The 26,529-nt window shown below is 45.5% G+C and overlaps 1 protein-coding gene across 2 annotated transcripts; it reads left to right on the plus strand.

The window, feature by feature from the left end:
- Positions 1-245: 245 nt before the first annotated feature.
- On the plus strand, positions 246-25,735 carry HEBP1 (heme binding protein 1). Of its 2 annotated transcripts, none has more exons than XM_045873830.2 (4): positions 246-461; positions 9,220-9,358; positions 11,341-11,521; positions 25,139-25,735. In XM_045873830.2, the coding sequence occupies exons 1-4, from the start codon at positions 384-386 to the stop codon at positions 25,308-25,310; spliced, it is 570 nt and encodes a 189-aa protein (XP_045729786.1). In that variant the 5' UTR covers positions 246-383; the 3' UTR covers positions 25,311-25,735. The 2 variants fall into 2 exon arrangements, with proteins under 2 accessions (XP_045729786.1, XP_064447617.1); XM_064591547.1 differs by having other exon boundaries at positions 262-551.
- Positions 25,736-26,529: the final 794 nt, after the last annotated feature.

Consider the following 26,529-nt stretch of genomic DNA (forward strand, 5'->3'; position numbering starts at 1 on the left):
ACGGGAGAGCCGAAACCGGGGTGGATGGGGGTGGGGGTGGGGGGCGGGTTGTAAAAGGTTCTCCACCGCAGCGGCCTAAATCCCGTACGCGGGAGAAACTGTGTCCAGGGCCCAGGCAGTAGTCCGACTCCGCAGAGGAGGAGGGGCCGGCGGAGGCGGGGCGTAACCGCGCCTCCGCCCCGCCCGCCGAGCCCCGTCCGCCCCGCCCGCCGAGCCCCGTCCGCCCCGCCCGCCCCGCCCCGCCCCGCCCCGCCCCGCCGACCTCCGAGGGCCTCCCCGCGGGGCGGAGTCCGAGGCGCCGGTCAGCCGACCCGGGCCCGTTTGCCCTAGCTGCCCTTGCAGCCGCGAGTCCGCAGGTGCGTCCGGAGGGCCGCAGCCGCACCATGCTGGGCGTGATCAAGAACTCGCTGTTCGGGAGCGTAGAGACGTGGCCTTGGCAGGTCCTGAGCAAAGGGGGCAAGGTAGGCCCGCAGGGCTGCCGAGGACCTGAAGCGGGGCCGCCCCCCACGCACCGCACCCTGACCGGGGCTGGAGCGGGTTCTGACGGGCAGGTGGGACAGCGGTGTGCCCCACAATGTGCGTTTTGGCTCCTGCGGGAGGCACGGCCTTCCAGTGCCCAGCACGTGAACTGGGAAGGAGGAAGTAAAAGGGAAGTACGGAGCAGCGGGCTGAGGGCTCTGCTGGGAGGAGGGGGGACAAAGAGGAGAGATCGCTTTAAGAGAGGAGTCCCGGCGTGGCGATAGAACAGCGCCTGTTGAATGCATTAGTTCTTTTAAACATCCTAAGCATACCGAGCATTTGCTGAGAGGCCTTTGGGTGCAAAAAGACCGAAAACGTGCTTGTCCTCAAGAAATTCCCAACTACTGGAGAAATGAGTATAAAAGAACAAGATCTGTGCTCCAGAAGTAAACGTGCAAGGGAGGGAGCATAGGGGAAGGACCGATCCATTCTGCCAGGGGCTGATGAGGGGGACTTCCCGGAGGAAGTGTCTTTAGCTGGGTCTCTGGGATGTTAGGAGGGCGCAGAAAAGGGAAGAGCATGCGCAAAGGCCCAGAGCCGTAAAATGGTATGCTGGCCAGTGGAACTCCCAGAGTTGGGTTCTAGAATACAGGATGGGTGAAGAGGGCATAACTGCTCTATCCCCCCAAATTGACATCAGTGCTAACACAAGCAAATTGGACTGCCCCCTGAAAACAAAGAGTCTGCCACTAGATTATAGTCTCCTTGCAAGCAGGTACTTTGTGCCCTTTGTATACTCAGCTCCCCGCTCAGCACCTCATATGCTAAAGGACTGTGTTGTCTGGGGGCCAAGTTTTGGTACTTAGTGCGCTGATGGTCACACAAAAGCCCTCAACCAGACTCTAGTCTGGGCTCTTCACGCAGCTATAACCAGAGGCTGGTCACTTCATCTGTCTGTCTCTGAGTTCCCTCAACTGCACTTAGAATGACCAAGTTGAGCCCAGATCAGGGGCGACATATTCAGATGCCTACAAGCTTCCAGGCAGGCCATGGAAATGAGTGAAGCTGGCAGTGTTAGACTCTAAGGCAAGGTGGGGACTGAGGCAAATCCGAGGGAGAACTCAGGGCCCCCTCTACAAAGGGCAGTCATGTTGCTATGCAGGGATATAAACCAGGGTTGCCAGATTTTTAAGGAAAACCAGAAATCGAGATTCTTCCTGTGAACTCTCCCAAGTTAAAAGTAATGTATTCAACAAGTAATTATTTGTTGAGTGCCATCTGCATCCCGGTCACTCTTACAGGCAGTGGGGATAAAGCAAGGGACAAAACCAACAAAAACTCCTGTCTTCATGGAGCTTATCCTTTAGTGGCTAATGCACAAGTAAACAGGTCAAATACATCGTTATCAGATGGTGATCAAAGCTGTGAAGAAAAACAAGCGGGGAAGGCAGGAAGGATTAGGGAATTTGAGGAATGAGGCTGTGGTTTTGAGTAGGGCAAATCATGTCAGTTTTACCTGGTGGCAACTGGTGGCAACGAACCAGTGTTCGTAAACTGCCGGCCACGGGAATCTGTCTGTGGTGAGACTGGGCCTGCGTGAGGTGTGCACACCAGTCTGTGGACTCGGCCCAGGAATGTCTAGGATGCTTGTTGGCCCTAACGTTTAAAGAATCCCCATGTTACCAACAGCTCCCAGAGAGCTCTCCTTTCTGTAGTGGAATCCAGCTCCCTCCGTCTTTTTGGGTTAACAGACAATTGCCAATGCAGGGTCTGGGCTGTTCTGCGACCTGTCTGTCCTCAGATCTCCTCCCTCGCCCATTCCTGGGTCTCAGTCTGGAGTCTGGAGTGGAGGCTGATTCCAGTTGCCTACTTCCCAGGCTCTGATGTCAGACAACTCGCAGCGAGGTTCACCCAGAGGGAGGCACTAGTGGGAGCAGGACGGGAAGAAGGTGTTTCTCCCTCTCTTTCTCCGAACTATCAGGTCTCTGGCACCAAGAGCTTCTCTGTAGCTCCAGCTTGTTCTAAACAGGCCACCATGGTTCTAGCGTCCAGCGAATGATCCAGGTATCTGAGCGCAGGTAACAGAGAATCCTCCCTCTACGTCTCCTAGGGTACTCACCAACCTCTGGGTTGCTGCCCTGTTCCCTGTTGGGCATCTCAGCTCTTCTGTTATCTATGAAATAAGTTTCTTGGAATGAGGTGCCTCTGTTCTCTGCCTCTAGCAGTTTCTGTTTCCCTTTAGACCCTTAGTAATAACAGTGTCACCTGCCACTGATTTGGTGCCTCCAGGGATAAATACAATTCCCTGATAAGCATCTTCCCTCAACATTTGATGGGAATATGGCGCCATATGAGATATTGCTACCAGGCTGACACAGATCTTTTAACCTGAATGATCTCAGTTTCTGCAGCTGTAGAATGGGTATAAAAATCTTTCTCATCTACTCCCAGACTAATTATAAATATTAAATTTTTAAAAAACATGAAACTGCTTGGTAAAGTCATGCACCCTACAAATGTAGTAATATCATTATGTCAGAACTCATCTCAGCTCTGCTCTTGCTAGCTGTGTGGTCACAGGCAACTTACTTAACCTCTCTGAAGCCGATCACAAGAGGAAATAATAATTTGTGTCTTCTAAGAATGTTTGGAAGTTTAAATGAGATAACCATTTGTTGTTCAACAAAATATCTAGCACTTGGTTGGGTATGGTAACCACTAGCTTCCCCTTACAAGTAATTTTGGGTAAGCCACTCAACCTCCTAACCACTTTGAACCCTGAAATTCCTCAACTATAATATGAGAATGACAGTGCCTATATGACAATTACTTAACTATTCAAAGATAGTTATATGCCTTTTTAAAAAAATATACAAATTCAGGGGGATATTATTTTGAAGACAGACTCTCCCTGAAATTATCTTTCTTGCCCCGGATAGCATCTGGGTCAGGAACTGTTGCCCACTTTCTTGGGCCAAGATAGATGGCAGACAGTGGGCCCCGTGTAGCTCAGGTTTGGGCTCACCAGATGTTCAGGACTGATTGTGGTGGGGAGGTCCATGCTGCTGCGGAACTTATCAGGCACCTTCCACATTGCTTCGGGAAGGAGGGGGACACACTGTGCTCTGTGTTGGATTAGGTGGGTCTTGTGAATGCTCAGAGCAGAACTGATATGAATAACTGACATCTTAATGGGATTTTTTTCCAACCTGTGCACGTTGCTAGGACGGGTTAGGACCCGACAGCCCAGGTGTGAATCCTGGCTCTACCACTTGCCCACTGTAACTCAGGCAGGTTACTTAACCCCTTGTGCTCCAGTTTCATCTGAAAATAAAGATTAAAACACTCACTTCTTCACAGGATCATTGGAGGGATTGCATGAACACATCCATGCAAAATATTTAGAATAATACCTGACACATAGAAAGTACTGAGTTAGGTTGGCTATTATTATTATTATTAATTTTCTTAGAATGAAAAAGCTGGCTTCCAGAATCAACATGGATACCCACCCCAGCAGGTGGCAAAGAAAAAAACTGACCTTGTAGAGGACCTTGCAAATCCCATAGCAAGAGGCACTGTTGCAAGATCCCTGTCTGGGATTTGAATTTGACCAGGGTTCCCAGGGAATGTTGAAAATTGGTGTTTGCGGCCATGGGCCAAATCCTCATCTGATTGGAAGCATAAGCTAGCTGGATCTGGGACAAAGGTGGGCTGTTATGTTCCATGTGACAAGGACACACACTAAAGACACTAAATTTGAAGAATCAAATGTGTTAGCTGTGCTAATTTAGGTGCTTTTTTTTTCCTGCGGAAATAGAACTCTATTTAAATTCTGCTCCCTAAAGGACTAGAGTAGTTTTGTAATATCCATTTCTCAAACCTAAATCTTCACAGTGATCCAGTGGTTCAAATGAGAGTTTATGGGCATAGATGCTATCAAATCAGATGGGACCTGCTGTAGTACCACCTTAAGACATTGTGAGTTTGCTTTCTTCCAGCATAGATACAGTTAGACTATTGCTCATCTGTCTACCCAGCCATGTCTATTGTATTCCTTGTTCTTAGAGTAAAACCGGGTTTTACTCCACAGCCTCCTTTCCCACAAATACTCCTAGTACCTACCATATGCAAGACGTGGTGCTAGATGCTAAGAGATACAGTGGTAAACACAGACAGCCCCCGACCCCATGGGGCTTATGGTTGCAGATGGAGGTTAAGCACATTATTATTCAGTTATAATTACAATAACTCCTGTTGTGAAAGTCCAAGGGGCTATAAAAAATATCATGGGAACTTGTTTTTTGTTGTTGGTTTTTTTTTATTATTTTATTTATTTATTTATTTGACAGAGAGAGACACAGCGAGAGAGAGAACACAAGCAGGGGGAGTGGGAGAGGGAGAAGCAGGCTCCCCGCTGAGCAGGGAGCCGGACGCGGGTCTCTGGGATCATGACCTGAGCCGAAGGCAGACGCCTAATGACTGAGCCACCCAGGCACTCATGGGAACTTGTTTTAAATGAAGATCCTCTTTGAGGATGTGACTTTTAGGTTGGGACTTTGGGATAAGTAGGGGTCCATCAGGCAGGGACAGGAAAGAGGTACTCCAGGCAGAAGAGGAGGCAGGTACAGAGGCTCTGAGGCAGGAATGACCATGGCATTGAAGGAAATAGCAGAAGGCCAGTGAGGAAGTGCTCTGGGTGTGGCTGGCAAGGTAGGTAGAAGCTAGCTGGTGCCTGGACCATCTGGGAGAGGTTAAGAACTTGGTGAACGAGTGCTTTCAGGTAGGACATTCATTAACATGTCAAGTGATACAGAATGCTCTGTGTATGTTCCCTGGGCAATCTCAATTTCGTTCACAGCTTTCGTTACCCCTTTTGCTGATGACTCCCAAATTTATCTCCCCATGTCAGTCTCCTGCTGAGCTCCAGGCCCACATATCCAGCTGTGCAATGAATAGTTTGCTCATCTGTAACAGGAGGCAGATGAACTGATAGATATGAAGGGGCCCTTCTAGCCTTAGTGTTCTCTGCCTTTGGAGTTCATAGGAAGGAGGGATCACTCAAGAAGAGGAGGTGGAGTTGAGCCTTACAGACTGGCAGAATTATGGGGCGCCTGGGTGGCCTAGCCTGTTAAGTGTCTGCCTTTGGCTCAGGTAATGACCCCAGGGTCCTGGGATTGAGCCCCGCATCGCATCGCATCGCATCGGCATCGCATCAGGCTCCCTGCTCAGCAGGGGGTCTGCTTCTCCCTCTCCCTCCGCCCCTCCCCTCTGCTCATGCTCTCTCTTGCTTGCTCTTTTTCAAATAAATCAGTAAAATCTTTTTTAAAAAGATTGGTAGAAGTATCATGGGGGCCTTGGCTCTCTGAATCAAACTGGATTCCTTTCTTGGCAGCGTTTCTTTCCTTGCTGTGGACCCTCTGCCTAGGGAAGAGGCTGAGAGCACAGATCACCTATACCATCCCCAGAACTCCTTTCTGCACCAGGACCCCTCCCATTCAAAGTCCCACATTTGGATCACAAAGTCCGTTGAACTAATTTGGGGTAGATGAAACTGACTTGCACTCAGCTCACGCGCGGGGGAACAATGGTTACAAAATCCTCCCTGTGGCAGCCTAGGAGTTCTTCAGGGGTCTGGCCCCAGCCAGAATCTCCAGCCCCTCTCTCCCCAGCCTTTGCTCTAGGCCCAGTGAAGCACTTGTATTCTTCACCTGCCGCATATTGTTCTTCCCCTTTGCTCTTGTACATCTATGGTGCCCGCTACCTGAAATCACCCTCCCTGAACTATCAGAACATTTACTACATCATACGATAATTTCATAATCTTTTCACCACCCCACTAGACTCCCCTCCAAATCCATAGCACCTGTCAGAGGTTTTCAATAATATTTCCTCAATAAATCCATGCATCAGTGACTGAATGTCCAGTTGGATGATCTATAAGCACCTCAAGGTCAGCCTGACCTCGCCAAGCACATCAACACACACCCTGCCCCCCAGAATAACCGAAGTAGGCCTCTTCTGTGTTCCCATGCTGCCCTGCCTCTCCTCTTAAATATACCATCAGATTATACCCTGGTTTCCTGGCTACTTCTATTAGACCACACCCCTCCTGATGTCAGAGACTGTGTCTTTCATCAGTATCTTAGCACCTGTTACAGTGCTCAGCACATAGTAGAAACTGCATTGTTGGTGGTTGAATGAATAAGAGAAGGAAAGAAAGAATGAAGGAAAGAGCCAACCAGCTCTTTTCTCCAGTGAGAGCTTGTAATTGGTTTCTCCATCTGTGAGAGAATAAGCCGCATTCATTGACTTTAGATGCCCCTCTTCAGACTTGGACACAGGCATACAAATGTCTGTCAGAAAGAACTAACTCAGGAGCTAAAGGAAGATACTGAAAAGTGCTCGCATCATCCCCCATTTAGTACAGAGTCCTGTAGTTAGCATTAGACTAGGGTTTGGAGCCTGGAACTCTGGTTCCAGTGTGATCACTTAGTACCTGTGTGTTCCTGGGCAACTCAGTCCCTCTGGTTCCTCATTTCCTCTTTGGGAAAATCGGTTTGATTGGATGAACTTTAAAACCGTTTTCAGGCTGCAGTTCTGTGAGTCACAGAGTAGCATTTCTGGAATTTTAAACATAAGTGGCAAGACTCAATGGGACCTCAAATGAAGGGTGAATCTAGTCTCTGCTGTGACAGAGCCAGAAAGAGCAAAACACTCCAAGTTCATACAACATGGTTTGCTACTGAAGGCCCTTTGGAAATGTGACACTTTCCAAGGGGAGGGCCTCACAGCCATCCTCGGAATTAGTAGCCACAGTGGATTTGATTTGTAGCCTCTTACTCCTAGTCTGGTGCAATTTCCCCTGTCCCAAGTGAAGGGAAGTTGATGAAACTGGCATTCAGAAACCTTTCAGATTTCCCGGGGCCCTTTCTCACTATTCTCCTTTCATTTTGCATTACCAAAAAACAATAGGTATTTTTTTTCATTCTAAACATAGAATTATAATGTAAATGTACTTTTTCAGACTATACAGGACTCATGGCCCCACAGTCCTACCCACCTCCAGAGAGTCATTCTGTCCCCTTGGGGTTTGAAAAGTTTCAATCTAGGATGTCACAGGAAGGCCTATTTGCCCAGCCAGGGTGGGCCAAGTCCTCTCTCAGTGTCTGTTTTTCATAATCATTGGTAAGAGAGGCACTCCTTAATCAATAAATAAACACCCATTGAGCATCTAATTTATGATGCTCCGTGGCATAGTTTTTGTCCGCAAAGACTTTATAGCAGATTTTTCAAACTGCACCAGTGTTCCGTTACCAGATAGCAAAATCAATATAGAATACATCTTTCTTCTTTTAGTAGAATAGAATAAAATTCACTTGAGTAGAGTAGAAGTCAACAGGAAAGAAAGAAAAGGTTAGTATCAGAAAGCTTCCCCTCCATAAGGGTAAAGTATTATTTGGTGAAACTTTGTTTCAATCACGTGTATGTTCTTGATAGGGCATGATATAAAAATGCATTTCTTGTTTTGGAGCGTGATTCTTTTTCAGGTTTGAAAAACACCGGCTTATAGCATATGTTCAAGGAATACGAAATTATATCATATGAGATATCAAAGGACAAGGAAGAAGAGGGGGGATGGAGGAGGAGGGCTGCGTGGGTCCATAAGGCAAGGGATAATGACCTAAGGACAGAGACTCCCAGGGAGAGTGGTCATGATGGGCGGGGGGGGGGGGGGGGTCCTACCAGGGAGGAAGGCTTTGTGGGGGAGTGGCACTGGAGCTGAGCGTTCAGGGGGAGTGGGGGGTACGATTTAGCGAGATGAGTTGGAATGAGGAGTCAAGTCTGGGAGTACAAGTGAAGAGAACAACTCTGATTCTTTTTTTTTTAATTTTGTGAAAATTGCCATGGAGATCTTTTATTTTTATTTTTTTAATTTAAAGTCAATTAATTAACATATAGTATATTATTAGTTTCAGAGGTAGAGTTTAGTCATTCATCAGTTGTATATAACACCCAGTGCTCATTACATCACGTGCCCTCCTTAATGCCCGTCACACAGTTACCCCATCCCTCTACCCTTCTCCTTCAGCAACCCTCAGTTTGTTTTCTATAGTTAAGAGTCTCTTCTGGTTTGTCTCACTCTGATTGATTCTTCTTGACCTGCAGCCCTGCTTCTAGAATGAGGCTAATCCTGGGGCCTTTGAGTTTGTGGCATTGTTGTTGGATCTCTTTCTTTCCTCCTTTCCAATTTTCTTCTTCTCATTTTCCTGGCTCTCCTGTCATTCAGATGTTGGATCTCCTGGCTTGATCCTCTGATCTCCTTTTCTGTTTTCTACATCCTTCCTTTTTACTTGACTTCCTAGAAGATTTCCCTCAGCTTTAGCTTCTGATTTCTCCCCTGAATTTTTCATTTCTGTTGTATTTTTAATTTCTAAGAGCTCTTTGATCTCTGAACCTTCTATTTTTCTAGCATTCTGGGGATGTTCTGAGTGGCTTGGGATGCAATATTTTCTCTTATCTCTCTGAGCGTATTGATGACTTGAAGTTTTTTCTGCTGATTCCACATTTGTAAGAAATCCCAGAATCTTCTTCTCATGGCGCTTCATACTCCTACTGTCTCTTCTACCCTGTCACCATGCCCAGGTTCGTTATGGAAAAGTTCTTTAGCAGTTCTTATGACTGGGTCATTACCGCTTATTCTAGAGTAATCACAGGTTGCCACTTTTAATCTCTTAAGCATGTATATTCTGTTTCTAGGAAGATGTCTCCTATGAGGAACGGACCTGTGAGGGCGGGCGGTTTGCCACAGTGGAAGTGACAGACAAGCCTGTGGATGAGGGTCTACGGGAAGCAATGCCCAAAGTCATGAAGTACGTGGGAGGCACCAATGACAAGGGTGAGTATCCCCGAGGGGTGTGGCTCTGGTCTCAGAGGCAAGCTTGCTAGGTCTCATGTCATCAGGGGAAAATACAAGGAGGGGCCACAGAGCACCTGTCACCACCTGCTTCAGTAGCATGTGAAATTGGGCTGTGTGCACAAGGACACTCTAGGGGGACCACACTGACTTCATCCCAGCCTACCCCTCGGTGTGTGGTATCCCTGCTCCATATCACGGACGCATGCGTCTCTCCCAGGCGTGAACATACACTCTGGGGGTTTTAACCCTATAGTGCTTAGAGTATCTTTGGATTGGTTGACTGACTGAAGAAAGCCAAGTCACAGCGCCAGGCTAGCTTCAGACTTGAGACCTCTGCCTCCAGGCTGAACATCTCTGCCCCGTCCCCCGGTAGCTCAGAACCTGCAGAGCGCTGAGGCTCAGTGACTGATGAGTATGGTGGGTCCTCGGCTCTGTCCTGGCAAATGAAGGGCCTGAGAATTTTTAGGCTGTCCCACTCTTAGACATGGCAGTCTGTGCTGGCTGTGCCCCGATTTTTCAAATGATGGGCCCGAAGTTTCAGTGTGCCTGTCAGTATGTAGACCATATTTAAATATGAATTTAACTCTAAAGCTCTCTAATTTGGACTGCTCTTTAGAATCAGTGCAAACCCAAAATGGGTCAGAAAATGAGGTGAAAAAAGAGATGTGATGTTTAATTTGTAGGATATTTCTCAAGCTGATAATTTAGAAAGTCAGAAACTGGTATTAACCTCAGTTACATTTAGTAGCACCAAAGTAATCAGGCTTTGGATGATAAGGCAACCAGTACGAGGTCAGGAAGAAATCTTTTCCTTCTTAATACTGTTGCAACTTTTTTTTAGAAGAATATATGTATAAAAATGATAAAACTCGGGGTGCCTGGGTGGCTCAGTCAATTGAGCATCCAACTCTTGATTTCACCTCAGGTTGTAATTTCAGGGTATTGAGATCAAGCCCCAAGTCGGGCTCCATGGGCAGCACAGTCTGCTTCGGATTCTCTCTCTCCCTCCCACTCCCTCTCCTTCTGCCCCTCCCCCCCAATAAATAAATAAATCTTTAAAAAAACTCTTTAAATGATTAAACCTTAAAGAAAATCTTGAAAATAACAAAACAGCACCCCTGATCCATCTTTTTTAATACAATCCTTGTTGTCTTCTGACTGTATTTCTTTAGGGCTTTTTAATAGGCCTTTAAAATTTAATCATAGTGTTTGTGCAATTGTACATCCTTCTGTTACTTATAGTTACTTATAGCTATTTTCCACTATTGCTAGTCTTCTGAAGCGTAATTATTGATAGCTACACTATATTGCACGATGTATAATGTGTCTAATTTACTTAGACATATTCCTGTTTTGAACATTTATATGGCTCCCAATTTCTCACAGTTAACAAATTTTGCTACAATGAATATCCTATTACCTAGAGCCTTTCCCATATTTTGGATTACTTCCTTAAAATTTATATTTAAATAGTAATTAGAGGGGCACCTGGGTGGCTCAGTCATTAAGCGTCTGCCTTCAGCTCAGGTCATGATCCCGGGGTCCTGGGATCAAGCCCCGCATCAGGCTCCCTGCTCAGCAGAGAGCCTGCTTCCCCCTCTCCCACTCCCCCTGCTTGTGTTCCCTCTCTCGCTGTCTCTCTCTGTCAAATAAATAAATAAAATTTTTAAAAATTTTTAAAAAACTAATTAGATACTGAAATATTTACAGTCTTGTTATATATTACCAAGTAATTTTTTCCAAACGAGTTGAGTCACTACAGTTCTATTTCCAATATATACAAATAAGAGGTGTTTCATATGTATCTGACTATACATTTTTAACACCTACCAGGTTTGTTATCAATTTCAAGAACAAAACATACTGTCTTGGAGGAGGAATGAGACTAGCAGATTTTCCACAGTCCTGAGCAAGTTCTGTCTGTAATACCCACCTCACTCTGTGGGTTTTTCTGTTTTCAGGAATCGGAATGGGGATGACCGTTCCTATTTCCTTTGCTGTGTTTCCCAGTGATGACGGCTCCCTACAGAAGAAATTAAAAGTCTGGTTCCGGATTCCAAACCAGTTTCAGAGCAACCCGCCGGTTCCCACGGATGACAGCGTTAAGATAGAGGAGAGAGAAAGCATCACTGTCTATTCCCTGTAAGGAGATGATTCTTTAGGCATCCAAGGGTAACACCTGATCTCCATAACCATTTCTTGACCATCTGCAGTGAGCATTTGCATTACATTTATATTTTATTCCAGTTTTATTGAGATCTAATTAACCTATAGCATTGTATTGACTTACGGTGTACAACATATAATGCTTTGATATATATAAATATTATGAAATGATCACCACAATAAGTTTAGTTAACATCCATCATAGTTACCATGTCTTTTTCTTGAGATGAGAACTTTAAAGATCTGCTTTCTTAATAACTTCCAAATATACATGACAGCATTGTTAACCATAGTCACCTTGCTTTGCATTACATTCCCAGGACTAATTTATCTTATAGCTGGAAATCTGTACCTTTTGCCCACCTTCACCCATTTCTCCCGCTCCCCACCCACATCCCATCTCTGGCAACCACCAATCTCTTCTCTGTATCAATGAGTTCAGTTTTGTTTTTGTTTTTTTTTTTGAATTCTACATATAAGTGAGATCATAGAGTATTTTCCTTTCTCTGTCGGGGTTATTTCACTTAGCATAATGTCCTTAAGATCATGCATGTTGTCACAAATGGCAGATTTTCTTTCTTTTTTTATGGCTGCCTAATATTGCTTCATATATCACATTTTTATCCATTCATCTCTTGATGGACCCTGAGTTTGTTTCCGTATCTTGGCTATTGTGAATAATGCTGCAGTGAACATGGGAGTGCAGATAGCTCTTCAAGATACTGATTTCATCCCTTTAAAAAATTTTTTTAAAAAAAGAAGATAATGATTTCAATACCCTTGGATATATACCCAGAAATGGAACTGCTGGATCATAGGGTAGTTCTACTTTTAATTTTTTGACGAACCTCCATACTGTTTTCCGCAGTGGCTGCCCCACTTCCCATTCCCACCCACAGTACACAAGGGTTCCCTTTGCTCCATAGCCTTGCTAATACTTATTTCTTCTCTTTTTGATACTAGCCATTCTAATGGGTGTGAAGTGGTATCTCACTGGGGCTTTGATATGCATTTCACTAATGATGAGTGATCTTCAGCATCTTTTCATATACCTACTGGCCATGTGTATATCTTCTTTGGAAAAATGTCTATTCAGATCCTCTGCCCATTTTTTAATCAGAATGTTTGGCTTTTTTGCTATTGAGTTGTAGGAGTTTTTTATATATTTTGGCTTTTAATTCCTTATCAGATGTGTGATTTGCAAATATTTTCTCCCATTGAGTAGGATGCCTTTTCATTCACTCTCCCATTGAGTAGGATGGTTTCCTTTGCTGTACAGAAGCTTTGTAGTTTGATGCAGTCCCATTTGTTTATTTTTGCTTTTGTCGCCAAATACAAAAGATTATTGCCACGACTGATGCCAAGAAGCTTACTCCTTATGTTTTCTTCTAGGAATCTTATGGTTTCAGGTCTTATGTTCAAGTCTTTAATCTATTTTGCATTGTTCTTTGTATATGGTGTAAGATAGAAGTCCAATTTCAATCTTTTGCCTGTTGCTATACAATTTTCCAGACACTGTTTATTGAAGAGACTGTTCTTGGCTTCTTTGTTGTAAGTTGGTTGACCATACATGCATGAGTTTGTTTCTGAGCTCTCTATTCTGTTTCATTGACCTATATGTCTTTTTTATGCCAATGTCATACTGTCTTGATTACATTAACTTTGTAATACAGTTTGAAATCAGAAAATATGCTTCAGCTTTATTCTTTTTTTCTCAAGATTGCTTTGGCTATTTGGGGTCTTTTGTAGTTCCATATAAATGTTAGGGTTGGTTTTCTATTTCTGTGAAAAATGCCATTGGAATTTTGATGGAGATTGCATTGAATCTGTAGATTGCTTTTGGTAGTATGTCACAATTAATTAATTGTATTAATACAATTAATATTAACATATTCATTAACAATTAATTAATTATTAACAATATTAATTCTTCCAATCCATGAGCATGGAATATCTTTTTCATTTATTTGTGTCTTCTTTAATCTTCTTCATTAATGTCTTACAGTTTTCAGTGTACAGATCTTTTGCCTCCTTGGTTAAATTTATTTCTAGGTATTTTATTCTTTTTGATACAAATAGGTTTATTTTCTTTATTTCTTTGTATTATTGATGAATTAAGTTAAATACTGAGTCTTGACAATTTCTCATTTCATTTTCTTCAGTTTACAGCACACAAACATTTGCATTATGTCTGAATAAATACTTTGCCAGTTGCCAAATTAATGTGGATAGAGTATCCCCACGGCTTAAGCTGAACATCTACATTAGCCACAGTAGGGTTCTGGGAGACTCAGGGAATATCTAAGTCAAGCTGTTGTTTGGGGTCATGAATACATAAATGAGTACATGAATATATATAGGACTTGGGGGCCCTCCTTTTTACCCCATGCTCTTCTTGAATGCCAAAAGGGCAGGGAGTATTTGCCAGAACTGGACTGCCCACCCCCTCAGTTGTTCATTGTCCACAGTCCTTTGAGCAGGGCACACAGGCATCCTATTTTCATTCGTATCCTGTTTCCAGAGCCCCATTTGGGGTTGTGTTCCTTTTGACTATAGAGCATTAACAGGTGCAGATGGTTGCATGGTTTTATTCTTTGGGCCCAACCTCCCTTCAGAAACCAAGTCTGTTGTAGAGAATCAGTGACTCCCCATTTGTTAAAACCCTACTTTGTGACAAGCACTGAACCATGTACAGTCACAGACCAGGATCTTTTCCAATATTAACTACAGGTGTGGATTTGGTTCTACTCTAGAACAACCTGAAGAAAAATAAATACACAAATAATCTTGTACTGGACAGTTTTTGTCCGCTCCCAGGGGCCTCCAAACCTACTTATTTGGCTGCCTTGCCCCAACACTGCAACCTGAGGGTGTAGCTTTCTCTGGAGCTAACACTAATGCTGGGAACGTGAGCTGGGCTGCTCTGGGCAGTCGTAGGCCGGGTGACGCACGCCCCCCAGAGGACAGTGAGTGTACTGCAGCCGGGCCGCTGGCCCTAGAACCTCCGGCTCCTCTACTCCACTCATCCTTCAGACCTCCCAGCCTTCACTACAGAGGCTGCAGGGAAAGCAAACTCTAGGTAAAGAATATCTTTCCCAAGGGCAGGGACTAGGGTGGGGAAGCGAGGTGGCTGCAGTACAAAATTTAAGGAGGCACCCACTTTCACAATTGTCCAAGTGCAGGATTGGCACTGTGAGTGTGTGCCTCCTTAAATCTTGGGTGCCGTGTCTTGGGTGCCACTGTCTCACCCGCATTCCTTCTCCCTCTTTTCCACTCTCTTGCCCATGTGTCTTGGGAGGCAGCCTGGGGCACTCTAGTGAACAAGTCTATTTTAGTTTGAATCCCACTCAGCCTCTCTAAGACAGTTTCCCCATCTGTTAAGTGCCCATAGCAACCTACCTCATAGGACTTTTACTAAAGAGTATCTTTCAGTAGTTAATAAGATGCTTCTGTTTTTACAGAAGACTTAATGTGTGTGACCTGTGGGAGGTGTCAGTAATTATTTTTTCCCTTCGCCCCTTTTGATTTCATAAGGACTGAGGTTGACGTGATTAAATCAGTTCACGTAAGCCTCCAAGTAGATGGGGCTGTTGTTTTAGCAAAGCCAGGGTAATGAGCAGGTCTGATGGTTTTCTTTGGCCCTTACCTTTTTAGTATGGAAATTCTCAAACTTATAAAAAGATAGAATAAGATAATGAGGGGCGCCTGGGTGGCTCAGTCGTTAAGCGTCTGCCTTCGGCTCAGGTCGTGATCCCAGGGTCCTGGGATCGAGCCCCGCATCGGGCTCCCTGCTCAGCGGGAAGCCTGCTTCTCCCTCTCCCACTCCCCCTGCTTGTGCTCATTCTCTCTCTCTCTGACAAATGAAAAAAAAGAATAAGATAATGAACCCATCACTCACCTTCAATAATAACTCAAGGCCAGATCTGTGTCGTGTGTACCCTCACAACTGCCACCCAGCCCCTCCACTGGGTTATTCTGAGGCGAATTCCAGACATTATATTTTCCTCCATAAATACTTCAGTGTGACTACTAAAGACTTTTTAAAAATACAATCCTAATGTCTTATTACTCCTAACATTTTTTTCAGCATGTCATTAATGTTATAATAATAGAAACTGTCCAGTGTTCAGATTTCCCCCATTACTCTGATCATTTGTTTTTAAAGTTTGTTTGAACCTGGATCCAAATAAAATCCATCCATGGCAGTTGGCTGGTACACCTTTTAAGCTTTTACTAATCTGTGGCTCTTCTCTCTACCGCACCTTTCTATTTTTCAAGGCTGCTTATGGATCATTTGTCCTACTGTTTCCCATAGCCTGAATTTTGTAGACTGCCTTTCCATGGTGTTTTAACATGTCCTCTGCCTCCGGCGTTGCCTGTAAGTTAGCAGTTAGAACCAAAGGCATGGGCAGCTTCAGGTTGGCGCCTTCGGCCAGGATGTTTCATAGGTGGTGGTGTATACTACCATGGGGGGCTCATCCCGTTTGCTTGCCTCTGTTTTTGTGATGTCAGTAACTGTAGATCACCTTACCTAGATGCCTTGCTTCATTTGAGTTTGTAAAATGATTGTGTCCTCCATTTTTCCTTCACTTATTAGCTGGCACACTTTGATAAAGAGAAACCTCCTCTCGTCTGCTATTTGGTTTCCCTGAGATGGAGTCACAGAAAAAAAGGCAAGACACCTTCTTGTTAGCTTGTTGCCTTCTCTTGCCTGTTTTCAGAAGGCTCCGCAGGGAAGGTGGCGTTGGTCTCTGTTTTTCTGAGGATCAGGATAAACATACGAATTGAAACATAACTGATGTGTTTCAGTTCTTTGCAGTTGTTCTTACTGATGCTCACGTTGTCCTATCTTTGGCCAGTGGGAGCCTCTTCAAGTTGGTTTCCTAGTCCTTTTGACAGGACTCTAGTACTCTATGGTAGCTTCCTTGCTGTCTGGTGTGACAAGATGTTCCAAGCACATCTTGGCATTTCTTGCCCTAGAGCTGGAAATAGCCATTTCTCTGAGGAAGCCTAGTTCCTTACAGTGGGACAGGGTATCTCTTTAAAAGGTACTATTAAAGTCAGGTCTGTGGAAGTTTCCTATTAATTCTCTGAAACCTAAACAGATGAATGTGATAAATATGCTGTCTAGCATGGCTCTGTGAATGTTTTTTTAAACCTAACCCATGGTCTTAAATTAGCATTGTTATTCCTCAACTAGCCACTTGGTGTCACTGCACAGTCAAATGTGCATTTAAGAGTCCCTTACTGTGGAAGGCAGAGTGAATGAGGTAGTAGAAGGCAAAAGTACTATTTCAAATACATGTAAGTGTATTTGCATTAGATGGCAAAATTAATTCTAAAATGAAAGGCTCGCCTCCTTAATTCAGGCTTCCTTTTGTATGACCTCATGGAGAGATGTTCAAAAGGGATGATGCATTTATTAGTGGTATGTATTACCAGTCAATGGATAGAAGGCTAGGAAGGAATAACACTATCAGAATCTTCTTAGTAGTCACAAGAGGCAATAGAAGTATCCTCACACTTGTATGAGTGGCCATATTCCAGGTCCCTCTGTGTTCCCTAAAGGCCACTTAGGTTACAGCTCAGCCTCCTGAGGGCAGTGCAGCACAGGGTTCAACAGAGACCAATGGCAGGAGAGGGTGATGGTTTTAGTGAAATGTCTGGCCAAAAGGAAAGAGTTGGAAACAACGAGTTTGTTGTCGGGGTGACCTGTGATCCAGTCCTAGCTCTCCTGCTCAACAGCCGTGGGACATTTGGCGTATCGCCGAGCCTCTCTGTGCCTCAGTTTTCCCAAGTACAAGATGGGGTAAGAGTACCTAACACCCAGGGTTGTCATGAGGAGAACACATGGTGTCCGTAGATGCCTACAATGTTGGACGTTAGGTAGACACTCGGTAAGTGTTAGCCTGTTTTCCTGTTCTTGACTTCACCTCCCTCTGAGAATCAGATAAAGTTTTACTAGAATTAACAACAAAAAAGTCAAGCAACGACAGATATACTTCAGTTCAAACCACAACTCTCATAATTATGAGTTTTATAGCTGGGTTTTCTGAGCTTCAGTTTTCTCATCTATAGAATAGAATGTATGACACACTGTTGTTAGGGTCCAGTGAAGTGTGTATGTGATACAACTTTGTCAGCCACAGGGATCCTAGGGGTGCCGCTGTTGTCCTTTCTGAATGCCCAGGCCCTAACTGAGGCCACTGGCAGCTTGGAACAGAACTTTGGAAAGAACTGCTAAGCCTCAAGGGTGTTCCGTATAGGAGAGCTATAGACCAGTGTTGGCCAAGTTCCTGGATAATTCCAGCGCCCATCTGTAATCACAGGAGGCTCTGGCCATGGGGGACATAATACAGTTTTGCCTCCTTGGTCTGCTCAATGCCTAAACTCTGCCATTTTGATTTCAAGGAGCCTCACCTGATCATTCTATCAAAAATAGCACCCCTTCCTTTTCTGTCCTCTTACCCTGCTTGATTTTTCTTCACCTCACTTATTCTCATCTGCATTATATACCTATTTGTTCATGTGTTTATGATCGTCTCCCTCACTAGAATATTCTTGAGGGCAGGGTCTTGGGTTATCCTCTAGTAAGTGCTCAGTTAAAAGTTGGGGAGTAAGTAAGTGAGTGAAAGTCTTGGTCCTTGCCTTCCCTGCACTTCTCTTTTTCTTTTTTGCTCTCCTCCCTAAAGATCTTGGCCCCCGCCCATAGCTTCAGCTGTCACCCTACCATCCATAAATCTCCAACCTGACCATAAAAAAATTCTCAATTCTCAAAAAAAAAAAAATCTCCAATCTGACCATCTCTCCCCCTCTCTTAAATGCCTTAGCATTCACCAGACTCAACATGATGACCAAGATGAGGCCATTTACACATTTATTCATTCATTCAAAAAAACATGTATTCATTGTTCACTTATTCTGTGCCAAGAATTATTTTCAGTGCTCAAAATAAAGCAGGGAACAAGCAAAATGTCCGCTCTTTGAAGCAGGAAAAACATCCTAGTGGGGAAAATAGATGAGAAACAAGTATCTTTGGTATTTCAGGCCTGTGTTATTCATTTATTTTTTTAAAGATTTTATTTATTTAGGGGCACTTGGGTGGCTCAGTTGTTAAGCATCCACCTTCGGCTCAGGTCATGATCCCGGGGTCCTGGGATTGAGCCCTGCATCGGGGCTCGCTGCCTGGCAGGAAGCCTGCTTCTCCCTCTCCCACTCCCTCTGCTTGTGTTCCCTCTCTCGCTGTGTCTCTCTGTCAAAAAAATAAATAAAATCTTTTAAAAAAAAATTTTATTTATTTTTTGTCAGAGCAAGCGGGGCAAGCGGCAGACAGAGGGAGAAGCAGACTCCCCACTGAGCAGGGAGCCTGACGCGGGACTCGATCCCAGGAGTCAGACGCTTAACAACTGAGCCACCTAGGCGCCCCAGGCCTGTGCTACTTCAGAGATGAGAAGTGGTCTTTGCGGACTAGAATTATAGGGAAGCACATTTCTTTTTTTTTTTTTTTTTAAAGATTTTATTTATTTGAGAGAGAGAATGAGAGAGGGAGAGAGCACATGAGAGGGGGGAGGGTCAGAGGGAGAAGCAGACTCCCCGCCGAGCAGGGAGCCTGATGGCGGGACTCGATCCCAGGAGTCAGACGCTTAACAACTGAGCCACCTAGGCGCCCCAGGCCTGTGCTACTTCAGAGATGAGAAGTGGTCTTTGTGGACTAGAATTATAGGGAAGCACATTTCTTTTTTTTTTTTTAAAAGATTTTATTTATTTGAGAGAGAAAAAGAGAGGGAGAGAGCACATGAGAGGGGGGAGGGTCAGAGGGAGAAGCAGACTCCCCACCGAGCAGGGAGCCCAATGTGGGACTCGATCCCAGGACCCCGGGATCATGACCTGAGCCGAAGGCAGACGCTTAACGACTGAGCCACCCAGGCGCCCGGGAAGCACGTTTCTTACTGAAAAGTCTTCTGGCATAAAGTATCTGCCAGTAAGATGGACAGGTAACAGGGTGATGAACGCTTGCCTCGGAGGAATTCAAGTATCATCTGCCCAGACGAGCAGCAGTTACGCTGTGTAACGTGTGTGCTCGTGGCAAGCTTGGTTCCATTTGGCATGTGTCTCTCGAGTACCTCTGACACTGAAGCCACCTCACTTCTGAGAGGCCTGCGGTGACAAGATTCTGAACCTCAAACCTAGTTAATCACCATGTCCCCCCACAATGGGTCGGTATCCCCCCAGTCCTTTACAAACAGGTTCTTGGAAGAGGCTTCAATCGCCATTTCTGGGTGGATGAGCCTGAGTCAACGTGGCTGGTGCTGCCATGTCTCCCAAGCACCAGCGCCCCCCGACCCCCCGGGAGGTGTCTCCACCTAAGCCTCCCCAAGGTCTCCCGAATCAATACGTCAGAAATGGAACTCAGCTGCCTCCCCAGAACTATTGCTGTGTCCTCCTGATTCTTCGTGGTTCTTCCACCTCTGCCCCTTGCAAGGTGTCCTTTCATCACCACCAGCCCTAGAGCACGGGACCCATCCCACTCCCTCCCCCTGCCTCTCAACTCTGCCTGTGGGCCTCGGGCACACATTAGGGTTGGGCACAAAGCCCAGGCTGGTAATAAAATGAGTCGGGGGTTGGGTAGACTTTGGGTTGGGTCCCCAAATGTTTAGCCAAGCAGCGAAGCCTAGTAAAAATGCTTCATCGTGGCATCTAATCCACAACACACCCCACCCCGTGTCCACCTGATCTCAGGGCATGCCCCCCCAAACACGTCCACATGCAGCATCCACTTCCACTCGCCCAGCTCCTCCTACAGCCCTTCTCCAGCTTCTCCTTGGTGGAAGCCATGTAAGGCCAGGCATTTTTGTCATATTGTTCATTGCTGACATCAAGACATCAAGAAGAGATGCTCAATAAACAACGGCTTAATATCAGGTCTTCTATAACGCCTTCCCTTCATGTTCTAAGTCAGAACCAATCACTCCCTATTCCCCACCCCCGGAACATTCCATCTGTACCTTCTACCTTCATTCTAGTGCTTCCTTCTGCCCTATATAATCTTTATGTGTGTCGCTGCCTGACCACTAGAGTTAGACCTCACAAGGGCACAAAGACGTCTTTGTCATCTTTACAGCTCTGTGGTGTCTAGCTTGTGTTTTGTGCCCCGTCATGCTCAACTCAGTAAGCATGGTTCAGTCTGACTGAATGAAATGCCTTCTGGGGTGAAGCCTCTTTCCCGTTGACATGCAACTATCAGCTCCTAGTCTTACACTTCTTTCGCCTAGCACAGAGCTATATGCATAGCAGACCCTCCCCAAATTTGTGTTGACTTCTTGATTGTTAAAGGCTCAGACCATGCATTTCTCCGTCAACCCCACTGCATGCCTCAACCATTATGATTTCTTGCCTCCTGGGACCAAAGCCTCCATCTGTTAGCCTGCCTCATCCCCGCCCCACAAACCTCTTCCAGACCTTTGTAGTCAGCTCCTTTTGTGTTTCTGGAATCCAGGGGGTGTGTGTGTCTTTCCTCGGTTCCCATAGTAACCAAAGTCTTTGTTCCAGTACTGAACTCTGACGTGGGGGGAGATAAAATACAGTGCCCTGGAGGAGAGCTTCTTTGAAGATGGAGACAGAGACTTGTTAATAGGCTTACAAAAATAATGTGTAGACTTCATGTTTATGTCCTTTGAGGAGCTCAAAGTGCTTTACGAGAATTCTTGAAGTCACACTCTAACATGCTTGTGAATGCGGAGACTGTGGGCACTGTGTTGCCCTCCACGTACAGCTTGGAAGCTGGGGCGGGGGGGGGGGGGGGGGGCGGCGCGGGGCGTGGAGGGAAGAGGGTGGCTTATCCCCGAACAAGCTGAGGAGCCAGCACTAGGCCTCTGCTGTGTATAGTAGGGTCATGTGCCTGGTAGGGTTTGGTTTTCTGGCTTGTTTGTGCAGTTCTGTGCTTGGGTGAGGGTGTGTTGGTTAGACCGGCCGTGAGGAGAACACATGGATCTGCTGTTTTCTAGCCCATTCGCTTTGCTTGTTTTCTAGTAGAATGTTCCATGATGAAGCAAGAGGGAAATTTTTATCTTCGTTATCAGCATCTCAGTCAGCCTGGGAATAAATATTTTTAAATTGTTTTTGTTTTGTTTTGGGAGGGTTTTTTTTAGTGAATTTAAGAATCTGCAGACGATGACATTCTCCATATCACTTGCTGGGTCTCTGTATTTCTCAGACAACTCCTTCTCCAGTGGCCCTTTCCAAGGCCACTTCTTCCACCCACTACCTGGAGACTAGGATTCCCAAGAGCAAACTGCTGACCCTCAGTCTGCTCACCATCTAGGCCCTGTCTCCCTCCTTACCATGATTATAGCCAGTACCTACGCACTGAAGACTCCCAGGATCTGTCACTAGACCCACCTCCTTCCCCAATCAGGATCTCTGGCTCCAGTTCTTCCCAGGTCTGAGGAGATTTGCACAGTGCCTGACACACACTTAGGTACACAATAGTTGTTGCATGAATGTATTTCACAGACGCACCTTCATATCAACATGGCCCCCAAACCATAATATCAACCATCCCCACTCCTCCTTTTCTTCACCCTAGCATCCCTAGCAGCAGTTTCTATCCAGAGACTTCACTGGAAAGCCTAGAGAATCCTCGACTCCCCCTCTCCCTGCCCTCCCCTCGCATCAGTCACCTCTCAAGTTTACCTTTGTCCAGAGGCCTTTGCCATCTCACACGTGGCCGTTCCTGGCCTCCAGCGAGTCCATCTCTTTCCCTCCACTGCCGCTGGAAGGATTTCTCCAAAACACAACCTGATCATGTCAGCGCCTTACTTTCAAAGCCTTCGTAAGTCCACCTTTGCATCTAAGATCAGGTTCAAAGTCGTCGGCATGGCATTCATGGCCCTTCCCAGTGTGGCTCCAGTTAATCCAGTTTCCCTGGCTGGATTCCCACCACTGTCCCCTTACTGTGCTTCAGGTTTCATTATACGAGTGAGTGAATGTGGAGGCAGACAGTCTTAAGTGCAGTCATCTTGAGGCCTATCGATCCGAAGACCTGAAGACGCTAACTTTTACTGTTTACCCCAGAATTGTTGATTTAGCCAAGGGATTGAACATGTGTCAGGTACTGTGTTAGGTGCTCAGGCTACACCCCAGTGTACAAAAAGTGACAAAGATTCCTGCCTTCATGGGGCCTATATTCTACTGGGAAATTCAAACCATAAACAATGAACACAATTAGTGAATTATATAGTATGTTAGAAGGTCATAAGTGCTGAAAAGAAAAGAAAAGAAAAAAGAAAGAAAGGAAAGAAAGAGAAAGAAAGAGAAAGGGGGAGGGAGGAAGGGGAAGAGAGTGAGAAAGAAAAGAAAGAGCAAGGAGAAAAAAGGAAAAAGAATGGGAAGTGGGAGTGGGGTTAAAGATTCAATAGGGTTTTGCAAGAAAGCCCAATCGAGAAGATGAGATTGTTCATCGAGCCAGCTCGTTACTAGGCTCTCTTCCTGGGTTCCTGATATTACTTGAGATCCCTGTCATGCCCCTCACCCCAGGAGGCAGGGAACTGGATGGCTGTTCTGAGCAATTGCAAAGCAACAGTAACAGCTCCTGTTTGTTGTGGGCCTACTTGTAAGCCGGCACTCTGCTGAGCAGTCCGCCATCTTGTCTCCCTTCATCTTCACAATAGCCTTCGAAGATGGATATAATCAGCCCTATTTAACAGTGGAAGGACCTGAAGGTTAAAGAAGTTAAAGCATTTGCCCAAGACCATGAGCTAGAAAGGGGCCGAGGTAGGATTGAGCACACAACTAGCACTTTTGCCACTGACTGATGAGTGAAGGTATTTGAGGACCACTCTTTCTTTGGACATTTCTAAAACCCAGTAGCCTAAAGAGCCAACATGGCTCATTTTCAAGGATAATAATCGAGTGTCACAGCATGAGTGCGGGATGCAGGGGGCACTCAACACCTGCCCCTACGTTCAACAACTGATTCGTCTCAGGCAAGTGGTTCTCAACCTATAGACGTTCTTTGAAAGTAATTCCATTGTCTTGCTGGCTTTTATTGCCAGAACAGTCTTTATCCTTAATGTCCATCCTCGGTCTACTAATGCAGTTTCCTCTCATTCGAGCCTCAGTGAAGCTAGAGTTCAACTTTCCTCATCTGCCTTGTGATCTTTCTTCAATATCCTTGAACCAAGCCTCTTCTATTCCGAATTGGTCTTGGCTGTGTCTGTGTACTGTAGTGATTGTCTAGATGTTGGAAGAACCAATCCCTTAAAGATGAAATCCTGGGTGTTTTTACATCAATAACCCTGTAAACAACATGCTGAATGCTCGTTGAGCATGACTAACCACTTATAAAAGAGCAAAGCATGACTCAGAGAACCCCACCAAAAATAATGCATTTCGCCTAATCCTGGCCTGGTGCAGATTCAGACTTTTGAGTCATAAAGCTCATTAGAAATGGGGACATATTTGACTCTAATAAAGATTTTAGTGCAACTCAGATTTAGAGTGGTATATTTAGGGTAGGCCACAGGATGAATTTTGGAGCGTAGGCAGATGACGTAAGGAGGGAAATAATCATCTTGAAAAGGCAAGCTTTATTCCTTCTCTGTCCCCACCTTCTGCCATTAAGAGAAAAGCCTGATTTAGGAAAGTCTTGTTACTTACTAGAAAAAGAAGGCTTTCATGATTTGTGCAGGAGAAGGGATTTATTAGAAGTGATTTCTTTATTTGGGGCATGCTTAAAACTTGCCAAGGGGCCTCCCAAGACTTCCTCGGGTCCTTGCCTTTGGTCGCTCTGTGTTTTTAACAAAGCTGCTATGTGTCAGCGCTGTGATGTGCTCACTCATCAGAAAGGATCTGCTGGGGGAGAAGCATTCGCTGCATCTCTAAGCTATAACTAAAGCCCCTGCGTCTTCCTCCTTCCCCAGCTGGAGACAGAGGGGCCTAGAGGAGGAGATGCCAAGGCAGGAGAGAGCTAGAGAGAAGGGCGAAGGCACGGCCTAGGGGAAGGGCAGCCTACCGTCACTCGGGGATATTTCAGGAAAGAGAGGAGAGCTCACACTTAGTACTTGACTGCCATGTTTCAGGCTCTGCATTAGAGTTTTCACATCCATTATTGTATTTAATGCTCATCACAACCTTGGAGGAAAAAGATAGCATATCCCAGGTGCACAAACGAGGATCTGAGGCTTGGGGGGGGGTCAAATCCACCCATCGAGGGAGTGGCAGATGTGCCATCTCACTGCTCCAGCATGCTTGTCATAGTGAGAGTAGCAAGTGACTTCTTTTTTTAAAGATTCCCAGCTCTCAATAAAATCTTAAAAAAAAAAAAAAAAAAAAAAGGCACCTGGGTGGCTCAGTCGGTTAAGCATCTGCCTTCGGCTCAAGTCATGATCTCAGAGTCCTGGGATAGAGTCCCACATTAGGCTCCCTGCTCAGCAAGGAGCCTGCATCTCTGCTCTCCCTCTGCCTGTAACCCCTCCCCCTCTGTCAAATAAATAAATACAATCTTAATAATAAAAATAAATAATAAAAAAGATTCCCCCCTCTCTTGGAGATCACGTCTTCCCTTAACCAGCCCTGTACTCTCTTCTATCTCAGGCAGTTCGGTGGGTATGCGAAGGAAGCTGACTATGTAGTTCATGCCACCCAGCTGCGTACCGCCCTGGAGGGCACGGCCACCTGCCGGAGTGACGTCTACTTCTGCACTGGCTATGACCCTCCCATGAAGCCCTACGGACGTCGCAATGAGGTCTGGCTGGTGAAAGCATGAGTAATTCGCTGCACTACAGCTTCCCAGATGTCTGTTTCTGTGTCTGTTTCCTGAGGGGAGAAGGAGGGAACACAGCTTCCAGCTGTGTCTCCAGCTTCACCAACTTCCCCTTCAAAGCCATCATGTACTGCCAATTTTATGAAATATGCATATTCCGTCTATGTTCTTTCTCTCCTGGTAGGAGCTCAGACAGCCAAGGTAGACAGCATCCTTCGAACTGACTTGGAAAGTTCTGTGGTAGATCAGAAAAAAATCCAGCAACATTTTCCTAGCTATCTGGGTCACTCAAAACTGATCTTTAAAAATGATTGAACCTGTATTTTTGTGGTGGAGGAAAAAATGTGATTTGTGCATGATCTTTCATCTGTGATTCTTGCAAGACCTTTGTCTGAAAAGAAACTGAAAATAAAGATCTTTGACTTAAACAGCTGAGACAAATCCAGAGTATAGTTATTTCCAAGACTGCACAGTCTTATAAATAATATCGTTATAAGTACTAATGGTGATGTTTACTGTGACAGGAATCCCATATTTAGTTCCAGAGTCCTTCAGAATATAAAACCAAAGATCCCAGAGTGGAAGGATATGTACCAGATGCTTGAACATCCCCACATCACAGACATTTACCGCAACCGAGTCGTAGGGATTCTACAATCGGAAGTTGAGGATCCTGTTTGCAGCTGTGGTCCACGAAGGGTTCCAGGGGGGACAAAAGTAAACCAAGGGGGAAAATCATCACATTCTGATAGACGTCCCTGGAGACAGGAAATCCGCTTGCAGGATTTATTCATGGGGATAAGGTGAGGTGAGAAAAAGCTGAGGTCCAGTTTCATAAGCTGAAGAAGAACATGCCATTTGGCCTGCCGAGAAGGAAAGGGACCCCCCAAGGCTGTGAGGGGCGGGTGGGAAAGTAGCTGAGCTGGAACAGAATGTGTAGGTAAGCAAGAGGACAGAAGAGCAGGACAGTTACAGGGCACGTGGAGAGTATGCTGATCCTCCCAGGTGCACCAAGGCCCGGCCCCGTCAACAGCCTCCCCCCTTTCCCGCCACCCTACCCCCACCCCCGGGGACCACTGGACAGGTTTTCCGGGAGAAACCCACCTTGGCACCCATCAGAAAGTTACTACATAAGCAGTGAGGAAAGAAACAAAAATGAGCTTGAATCCTCATGAGGAAGGGTTCTCACTGGACATAAAATGGGGTTTGCTAAGGAAAGGGG

This window comes from Mirounga angustirostris, unplaced genomic scaffold (genome assembly GCF_029215605.1).
Source record: "Mirounga angustirostris isolate CCGP_5_RB_7025 unplaced genomic scaffold, mMirAng1.0.hap1 SCAF_5, whole genome shotgun sequence".
Taxonomy (NCBI): domain Eukaryota; kingdom Metazoa; phylum Chordata; class Mammalia; order Carnivora; family Phocidae; genus Mirounga; species Mirounga angustirostris.

What these genes read in the sequence shown, in the direction of transcription:
- HEBP1 (XM_064591547.1), top strand. Translation starts at nt 384, where the DNA reads ATGCTGGGCGTGATCAAGAACTCGCTGTTCGGGAGCGTAGAGACGTGG. An exon ending in GGGAGGCACCAATGACAAGG is followed by an intron (nt 9,359 to 11,340) that starts GTGAGTATCCCC and finishes TTCTGTTTTCAG; the next exon opens with GAATCGGAATGGGGATGACC. An exon ending in AGCATCACTGTCTATTCCCT is followed by an intron (nt 11,522 to 25,138) that starts GTAAGGAGATGA and finishes CTTCTATCTCAG; the next exon opens with GCAGTTCGGTGGGTATGCGA.